At 40.7% G+C, this 10,316-nt stretch overlaps 1 protein-coding gene across 1 annotated transcript; it reads right to left on the reverse strand.

Annotated features, from left to right (window-relative positions):
* Window positions 1-5,244: 5,244 nt before the first annotated feature.
* Window positions 5,245-8,111, reverse strand: LOC119305525. Its single transcript, XM_037582024.1, has 10 exons — window positions 7,854-8,111; window positions 7,471-7,744; window positions 7,309-7,402; window positions 7,125-7,234; window positions 6,964-7,042; window positions 6,753-6,888; window positions 6,527-6,684; window positions 6,158-6,452; window positions 5,837-6,013; window positions 5,245-5,763 (listed from the first exon to the last, which is right to left on the reverse strand). Exons 1-10 carry the CDS (start codon window positions 7,872-7,874, stop codon window positions 5,371-5,373), a joined length of 1,737 nt encoding a protein of 578 aa, XP_037437921.1. The 5' UTR covers window positions 7,875-8,111; the 3' UTR covers window positions 5,245-5,370.
* Between the last annotated feature and the right edge of the window lie 2,205 nt (window positions 8,112-10,316).

Genomic DNA, 10,316 nt, shown 5'->3' on the forward strand with positions numbered 1-10,316 from the left:
GTCACCGTAGCGCCCAATCGAGCACACTATCGTGCTCCACGCCTCACTAGGAGCATGCAGCACGCACCAACGCCTCCCCAAACACCCTGTAACGCCGACTCCGACCGCACCCGAACTCCGGCCGCCGCTCACGAGCTCGCCGTCGACGGTACCGGCCACCCCAGGCTCGGCCACCACCACCGTTCGACGCGCGGGAGCAAGAGCTCTCCAACGGGCCCAAGAACGGCCTCGCCCGTGCCCTGTAGCGCGATCCCGCATCGCGCCGCCGTCTCGGGCCTCGCCGGCGTCACATCGCCGATGGGTTTGACCCACTTTGACCACGGCAGGACCCCCCCTGAGTCCCTGACAGGTGGGCCCAGCCCTGTAGCTAATTAGGATTAGCGCTAACCACTGTTAGTTAACCCCCTGACACTGACCAGTGGGCCCCAGCGCCACTAACCCCTAATTAGGATTAAACTAACCCTGTTTAACCCCCCTGTCACTGACGTGTGGGCCCCACACGTCAGGTTTGACCCCAGCCAGCCGCAGTTGACCACTGACGTCATGCTGACGTCATGCTGGCGCAATATTATAATTTCTGGATTTAATTTAAATCAGGAAATTCCAGAATATTATTTAAACTTCAAAAATTCATAACTTTTATTCTGTAACTCCAAATTGGACAAATTATATATGAAAAATGATCAGAAAAATCCAATTTATCCATCTGTACTATTTTCATGCATGATCAAACAAGTTAAATTGATGTTTCAAGCAGAACAAGGAAAAGCACTTTAAAAGGCCATATTTGAATTTGAAATTTGAATCCTTGATTCAAATTTGTTCAAACCCTTCTGGTTTTAGTTGCATTTGCCCAACACACTCATATTGCCATGTTTCATGCATGCATCATATTGTTACACATTGTTTGGTGATGGTTGTGTGTCGGTGCTCTTTGCGACAGGTTCTGCCTCCGAGGAGTACCGTGATTACCCTAACGAAGAACCGTATCAGTGCATCGAACCATCAGGCAAGCAACCAACCATTTGATCATATCGATACAACCCCATGTTCTCGCTCCTGCTCTCTTTTACTGCATTAAGACAACGCGTTTCAAACTGCTGTGTGCTACGGTAGTTGAACCCATTTCCTCTGCATGACCTGTCATTGCCACAGTAACTAGATGAAACCCACTAGCATGTGTAGGAGTTGATTGAGCCATATGTATGTGTTGATCCTACCTTGCTATGCCTGCTATGCTTAGAGTCGTGTCAGGTCTGGTTCATCTGGGTGATGGCTAGAGTGAAATGTTTATCTCGGTAATGAGAGTGGTGTGGTGAACACGATTTGGTAAAGGTATCGATGAGAGGCCATGTAGGAGTACATGGTGGGTTGTTTCATTGAAGCCGACCTTAAGCACTGAGATCTGTATGTGTGATTTAAGAATCAGCTACTACCATGCATTGGGCCCGCAACCAATGGACCCTCTCGGCTTCTTATTCACCCTAGTTCTCCGTCCAGGAGTTGCAAGTAGTTTCTGGTGTTTGTAGCCTACTGGAGGCTGTGGACAGCGCTGACCGTAGGGGTGGGCTGTGATGCGGTAGGTACGTGGCACGGTGTACCGAATACCCGTTAGGTATCTCGGGAACCCTGTTCACATCGTTCGGGGCCGTATGGGAAACCTCGGCCGGACTCCCTGCGGATGGAACCTGGATAGGCGATAAACCTGGACTGGAGGCTTAGGTGATTAGGTAGGTCGTGGCCGACACCCACGTTGGGCTTCCGCTTGAAGGTTGCCGAGTACATGTCGTGTAAACGACGGTAAGTGGTGAGAGCGTGTATGAAGGAGTACACCCCTGTAGGGTTATCATGATCTATTCGAATAGCCGCGTCCGCGGTAAAGGACTACTTGGTTGCTTATACAGTTCATAGACAAGTAAATGGAAACTACTAAAAGCCTTCAAGATAAGTGTGAGTGCCGAGGATGGCTCTTCCGTAGGAAGACGGAGGTGGATCCTCGGTAGTGTATTGAAGTGGTGAGTAGTGGACTCGTGTGCGCAAAACCATTTCAAGTTGGAGTATCGTAGGATAGTCTAGCCAAGAGTCAAAGCTGGCTTGCTGCAATAACTCCACCAACCCTTCTTGATACTATGCATGTATGTAGGATCTGATGTAAGTCTTGCTGAGTACCTTTGTACTCATGTTGCTATAATCTACATTTTTACAGAAGACGCTGCAACCCCTTCTGATGGGTTCTATGTAGACGTTGACATCAACGAGTAGGCTAAAGACCCAGGTGGTGACCCTGAGCTTGTGAAGGACCTTGTAGTATAGCTAGGCTTCCCAAGCCTCTTTTATTTTACTAGTTGTCTGTACTCAGACAAGTTACTTCCGCTGCTGGTTTGTATGACTGTATGACTTGTATGTTGGGTCGTGAGACCCATACCTTTGTGTATGTTATGTATGGCTCCCTGAGCCTTAAATAAAGTACTTATGTCGTAGAGTCATGTTGTGATGCTTTGTTGTATTGCACATATCGAGCATATTGTGTGCATGATTGAAATGCTTGGTATGTGTGGGATCTGACTATCTAGTTGTTTATCTTTAGTAGCCTCTCTTACCGGGAAATGTCTCCTAGTGTTACCGCTGAGCCATGGTAGCTTGCTACTGCTCTGGAACACTTAGGCTGGCCGGCATGTGTCCTTCTTCGTTCCTGTGTCTGTCCCTTCGGGGAAATGTCACGCTTTGAGTACCGGAGTCCTGCTAGCCCAGTGCTACAGCCCGGACCCACTTGCTGATGACCGACACGTTCGAAGCTGGGTCATGGATGCCTGTCCCTGTAAGTCTGTGCCACTTTGGGTTTACTACTAGTCATGTCAGCCCGGGCTCTTTATCATATGGATGCTAGCGACACTATCATATACGTGAGCCAAAAGGCGCAAACGGTCCCGGGCAAAGGTAAGGCGACACCCGTGGGGATACCGTGCGTGAGGCCGCAAAGTGATATGAGGTGTTACCGGCTAGATCGATGTGACATCGAGTCGGGGTCCTGACAGTGCCAATCTGATGGTAATTCTGGCCATTCAAACGGAAAACATACGGTCCAGATGCCTGCTTATTAATTTCATAGTCAACCTTTCCTCCCATTGAAGTGAATGCAAACATCGAGTTGTACAACCTGATGTTCTTGCAGAAATTTGATGATTCTCCTCTTTCATTGTAACGTAGTAGCTGTCGGAGATACAGCGGAGCTTGTTTCAGTGGTGGTAATTTAACTTTCCCTTCCTTGCAGCAGAGACCAAATTTTGGAACTGTGATGTTACATGTGCTTGTGCTTCTCTCTCCATGCCACATAATGGCATTGCAAAATTCACAAACACAATTTGGTTTTCCCAGATATGAAATTTGAGTGACATCCTTCGCTACATGAGATACTTCACAGTCATTGCCCTTTTCTGTCCTTAGTCGTTTGCTTGCCTTTTTCAGCTTGAGGATCTCTTTCCTTTTCCGCCTAGCTTCCTTTGCTGCTGCTCTAATGATGTCTGATTGACTATCATTAGATTCGAGTGTTGCTAGTTTGGAGGCTGCTTGCTCAGGTATTTGGATTCCTTGATGATGCCACATATTCCTGCATTTTATTTTGTTATCACTTTAATAATCCAAGTAAATTAATATTTATATGATTATTTTTGGTATTGCGGTAATGAACACCTTCCGTTGTTTTGATTTGCTCTAGTGCGTGTTCGACACATGTTGACTGCGGCTAGTGAATCCTGAAATAAATGAGGTAAAAGGTGTAACTGATTTTATTCTGAGATATAAGTGAGAACATCTTATACGTAACTGATTTTATTTGTCTAGAAATTTAGAATTGCTGATGATAAATTTAATGTAAACATGTGAGGCACCACAATGTTTGCAAGGATGTTGAAGGTATTTGTATGGAACAGATAGTTTCCTGATAAGATTCTTTTTCATATGGATTGTTTTCCAACAAAGGATTTTAAATCGTCTAAAATCATTATTCTATTGTGAAAGAAGGATACTTGTGTTGTCACCTTCCGATGAGAGGACGTATATGCTCTGTAATTGGTGATCAGAATCTCAAGTTTATCGCCGCTTTCTCTCTATAATTCAAGTTAATACAAAGCATGTGTAATGAGATCGGAGAGTTGATGTATATATTAATCATTGCAGGAGACATGCATATATTATTTGTGGAAGGAGATAATGAACATTGGCTGCAAGTACTGCCACACAACCTGTCTGCTCCTTGCTGCTTGCGAGAGGAGGGCAATGTCTTGCCGGGATGTGCACGCTCTGTAATTGGTGATCTAAATCTCAAGTTTATCGGCGCTTTCTCTCTGTAATTCAAGTTAATACAAAGCATGTGTAATGAGATCAGAGAGTTAATGCATATAGTATTAATCATTGCAAGGAGACATTCATGTATTATTTGTGGAAGGAGATAATGAACATTACCTGCAAGTACTGCCACACAACCTGTCTGCTCCTTGTTGCTGGCGAGAGGACTAATTATTGCCTGTATGTGATGAAGGATGAGATCGGGAGCGGTGTCTTGCCTGGATGTGCACGAATTGAGTCGATATAGAATTCTTATTTGTAAAGAAGCATAGTTAAGGCTAGAGTTTGTAGGTTAGAGTTTGTCATCTGTATGTTTTAAACCTATACAATATCTGAGCCGTTATTATTTTGCGTCACCAGATAGATAGCTCCTACTTGAAGTCAGTTTCCATGTATACTACAATATATGCACGTCTCTGTTTCTTACACGTCTTGTCTACACATTGTTTTTCTTCAGAGAATTGTATGTTACACACACGACTCCTTATCTCGACAGAATTGTTTTTCTTTAAAGAATTTTAATATTTAACCTATTTAATTCCAATTAAAATCTGAGTCATGGCTGGTCAGTGGTCACGCATGATATGTCTAGATGGCAAGATGGAATGACCTATTGATTGGCAATGCAGATTACTAAGTGGTGCACTTCAGTTTGATTGGTCGTTAGTTCCACGCACAATGGGCTCTTGGCGAGAACAGTTGATGATGTGCACACCGTTGATTGTTTGGCTGTCATATGCTTTCTCTATAGCTGTCTCAACATCTGAAAAAATTTATGTCGTCGAGAGGCCTATTCTGTAGCGGATGAACATGTGAAAATCGCTAATATGTGTACGATAAATGACAATTTTTTTTGTAAAACTGATGTACCACCCCATGTGGCTGCTTTTCACTAATGACTTTACTAACACAAAGGTACGCATTTACATTTACTAAAATCAATCTTAAACAATGATGTTCATATGAAGTACAAATCTGATGCTCCTATATGTTCTATTACATGCTAAATAATTGGATTTCCACTAATCAGCGATTTGACTTTTGAGTTCTTGATACATCACACTTCTTAATGTCTTTGTTCATCAATTCTTTATTGACACAACTACGCCTTGTCCTAGGCCTTGAATCATTGTGCTCCTCAGTACCTGCCTGTTCTGATTCTTCTTCATGGTCATTCTTTACTTGTTTGCTATTAATACCAACACATTTGCGAGTTACGGTGCGTTTCCTCTTGGGGCCTGCTTCCTTAGATTTTGATTTCATTATTTCCTGACTACCTTCAGTTTTTGGTTCTTCATCAAGGTGTACATAATGAGTTGTGCTACTTCTCCTACCCCTTTTAGTCCGGTTAATAGTGGGTTCACCATCCTCTAGTTCTTGCTTTATAGTTTTCATAACTGATAACTTGTCCGCTTGCTCCTGCCAAAACATTTGTAACAATTAGTGACTTGCAGAACTATGAAAGAATAAGCAAATGCAGCAAAAAACTTACATGGCTATCTTTTTGAATTCCCTTTTTCTTAGATTCCTTATCAACAACAGATATGAATTCATCTTTCTCTTGACTATCCAGATTTTCTGATTCTTCATCAGAATGTACAACATGGCGTGTGTTCCTAGTCCTCCTAGTCTTTTTAGTGTCTGTTAGAATGGGTTTATCATCCTCCATCTGCCCATTCAAGACATTGGGTGTGTCAGTAAGGGTCTCATACCAAAACATTTCAATTTGGGTAAAGTGCCCTCAACATTCATTATAAAATATGGCATGCAGATACAAAATAATATAGAGCATTGTAGTAGAAATAGATGATACCTGCTCAACATTTGAATGATTTACTGATGTATCTTTTTCAGAATCTATGAAAAAGATTCTATGAATAGTGTATTCTTGATAACCGTACTTCAAATTATAGTCATTCAATCTGAATTGAAAAATCAATCTCTGCCCACATATTTTCTGGATTTGTTTTGTCTGCTCATGGATATCACAATCATCCCTCTCTATCAAAACACTTGCAGATTGCTTAATCAATTTTTTTGCTTCTGCCTCAAACATGGTGCAAGTTGTTGTTGCACTCAGATCACATATCTCTAGTTTCAGTTTGTACCTAGTAATAAAATGGAACATGTGGTTAGTGCAGGTTAATTTACTAACTAAAGAATGAGCTAGTATTAAATTCACCTTGGACATATCTTCTCAGGTTCTTTTTCACATTTCAGACTGTAGAAGTGGTTCCCTTGTTTCTGTACTTTTTTGTTGCATTTACGGCATCCTATGTAGTACCACTCATCTGATGTATTAATTGACTTAATCATTGCTTCTGCAGTATAGAACTTTTCCTGTCCATTACAGGTTAAATTAGCACATAAAATCTATGAGAAAATAATATAATACTAACTATAAATACCTGTTTTTCAGATTCATATGTAATTTCAGTTATTTCTTTTAGGGTTCTTCTATTATAGAGCATCTGTTCTTGAATTGTGCCTTGCAAATGGGCTTCCGGCTCTATTTCTTCTACCATATCATCTTGCAAGCAATACCTGTTTTGCATGAGATAAGTATCCATGTATGTAGTAGAACATGTTTTTCATATTACTGCAAAAAATTTGTTTCACCTCGTTTGAAGCTCATTTGTTTCAGGGATATCCAAATTGATGTAAACTCTGGTCGCACCTGTAGATGACAGCGAGTACTCTGCATGCACTTGATATATTAGATTATGTATATAAAAAGACATGCCTAGAAATACTTGCCCATTGTTAATATGAATACAAACCTTTGAGTTTTCTAACAGTAGTTGATGTTACGATGACCACACGCCCCAAAGAATCTTCATCAATTTGACCAACCTTATTACCCCATAGTCTAATATTAATTTTTTGATCCCTATATATTCCAAGAGAAATATCTATTAGCACCCATGATAATTGTACTTGTCTAATTGTTTTTAGTGTACTCACTCAATCCGAAGCACAATATCTCGAATCTTTGAAATCCCGTGGGTTGTCTGTGTTTCTTCAATATGTCCTATGTAACTTGCTATGCCAATGACATCTGCTAATAAAGTGGTATTAATATGCATAATACATGGAAGTTAATAATTGAAACAAATTAAATCATACCAGATAAGTAAATCTTTTGGCTGTCTCTTGTGTAAAGAACTTCAACAGTACAAAACGTGAAGCTTTGTTCTGCTATTTTGATATTTTTTTGACCTTTTATCTCTTGAATTTTTGTCGTGTGCAAGAAATTTAGAACCTTTTCGCTATCAACAGGGCGGAAATTCATTGCAGACATAACCTTAAAATTTGATATCATGTAGACTAAACCTTCTCGGATCAATGGTCTGAACTTGTTAACCATATGCTTCATTACCTTGCCATGTATCATAGTACCCTGAAACATTACAGTGCAGCGAGAAGATGCATCAATATTATAGTAACTACTACAACTCACAATAGTGTATTTATGTTGGAAATTCATAAAGTTCCATCATTAAGCTAACCTCTTCATCAAGTAGTATCATGTCAAGGCTAATAAGTTCATTGTTGTTGAGATTAATGACATCCCATAGCCTAATTATTCTGACCTTGACTTTTCAGGAATCCTTCTGATTGCTAATCTCATGGAGCATATCGTATGCCATTGTTTTGAAGGTAAACAAAAGAAGTTGACCTATAAAAACACAATTTTCAGAAGATTACATATTGGTGGCCATGCAATTTGCATGTAGTATGAAGTCCAAAGCCTAACAATTTGATTGAGCCAACGAAACAAATAATCTCTCTCGGAACTGGGCCAGAAAGCAACAAAAAGTAATTTGAATTGTAAGCAAGCATAATTTTGTTGCTTAGTAATTTCTTAGTCTATGGCAAATCCAAGGCTTCACTTGCGAAGAAAGATTTCTTAGCCAATCATGAAGTTCATAAGCAATATGTAGTAAATACCCTAAAATTTTGAATTAACCAACGAAACAAACAATCTCTGAAAAACTGGGCAACGACAAAGCTTACGTACCAAACAGGAGAAGGTTCACCAGTGTCAATGTCACGACCGATAGGAGCCTCCTTGATGTGTAGATTGTTTGTGTCAGGCTGCAGTTAATTTATAAGATGGCGGCATGGGATTGGTTCTGCCCCGTCGTGATCTCCACGAAGTGCCCAAAGAGTGTACGTCAGCAAACCTAGGATTGAATCCTAGGACTGTCAAAGGACGCAGTAGAAAGCATGAATCCTAATGCAATTGAAAAGATAAGGTCGATTCAAATGTTAAATCAGGAAAAAAACAAAAAAAAGTGACGAACCTGATCTATTCCCCAACTTGGTTGCTCCAATTTGAGAGAGATTTGTTTGTTTTATCCATGGGAGGAGGATGAGAGATTCCATGGCGTGAGCGCACCAGATCAATTTCCTAATTTCTTTGCTCCAATTTGAGAGATATGGTTGATTTCCTTTCCCTGGGGAGGAGGAGACCATGGGGAGTAGGAGACCATGGGGAGGAGAGAACGTGAGGAGACCATGGGGAGGAGGAGAGACTATGGCACACTGTTGTTGTTTTTTACATGGAGAGTAAGAGACGTGGAGAAGATAGACTTTTTTGAGGAATTTTGAGGACATTTTTTACACAATTTTGATGGCTATATACTGAGTAGATATATCGTGCAATCGTGATAGCATGCGGTTGGGATTTTTAATTGATTTATATGGTTGATCTACCACTCAAAAAAATGGTTGATCTATATCTTAAAAAAATACTGTTGATCTGCACCGTAATAACACGGTCCCACCAGATTAACGGTTCCTATTTACTGATTAACATGGTAATTTATTGGGAGTCGCTAATTAGTATAGGTATAGATAGATAGCACGAAAGTAAACGGATCAACATCATAGAATCATGCTACTTGCACTACTCATCACTTTAACTCAATGGTTTCAACTTCACTGGTTTTCTATCTCATCATTTTTAGTTATGCCATTAACCTATTAAAATCAATAACTCCTATATGAAAATGATACCGATCATACCCAAATCATAACCATACTATCAAAATACTTCTACTGCCTCATACTAGTCCATGCATTCAAACACTACTGTAAACTAGGCACTTCAAGCATGAAAAGTAAACTAGCATAAACATTATTCATTTAAATAATTCAATGCATGAATAACTCATATTCAAGTTGGAAAATCATAAATATTGAAATGACACCATGCAAATATTTGTGTGGCTTGCCTTAGCACAGAGGAGGGTCACTCCTCCTGGTTTCCTTCAAGGCAAGGTTCTTCCTCTGAATATAAATAAAACCACAAAAAGAAAATATCAAGAACACTTCTGAAATTCACCAGAAATTCTATACAGCAGAGAAGAATCTCAACTTTTGTGTGCTGCTAGATAATTCCAAGACAAACACAATGCAAAAAGAATCAATTCATTTGGACTTATGGTTTAGAAGTTGTGGTTGGTCAAAGTTTCTGGTCAATATTTGAATTAAAATCAAATAAGAAGAAAACAGAGGGGGGGTGACGTCGAAGGCGCATTTCCGCGGGGCGCCACCACTTATACCACTTCGGGAGCGGGTGAGTGGCTGACAGTGGCCCCCCACTGTCTGTTTTAGAGAGAGAGATAGAGGGAGAAACAGAGGAGGGGCGGCGATGCGCCGGCGATTCGCCGGCAAGGAGAGGTCAGTCGCCGCCGTGGATGGGGGGAATGGATGCGCAAGACTACGGGGAGTCTGTGTGTACCAAGATCCTAACCCATTGGTCATTATCGAGCCTCGTGACTCCGGCTGTGTTGATATCTTCATATTACCTATTATCATTCTATCTATCTGGTTATTGCTTTATGTGTTGGTTGGTATTTCACTCAAAAAAGTTTAAGTAGAACTGATTTCTTCCTCATTAGCTCCATTTTGATTATCATTTGCATCTTGTGATGAATGAAGTGAACTTGAGCTCTCTAGTGCTT

Source organism: Triticum dicoccoides, chromosome 5B, assembly GCF_002162155.2.
Source record: "Triticum dicoccoides isolate Atlit2015 ecotype Zavitan chromosome 5B, WEW_v2.0, whole genome shotgun sequence".
Lineage (NCBI taxonomy): Eukaryota > Viridiplantae > Streptophyta > Magnoliopsida > Poales > Poaceae > Triticum > Triticum dicoccoides.

Bases quoted from the DNA above. Each gene is read 5' to 3' on its own strand.
- LOC119305525 (XM_037582024.1), bottom strand. From the start codon at position 7,874: ATGATACTACTTGATGAAGAG. The intron at 7,043-7,124 runs GTTTGTATTCAT...AAGTGCATGCAG, and splicing joins TACTGTTAGAAAACTCAAAG to AGTACTCGCTGTCATCTACA. The intron at 6,889-6,963 runs GTGAAACAAATT...CATGCAAAACAG, and splicing joins ACAAATGAGCTTCAAACGAG to GTATTGCTTGCAAGATGATA.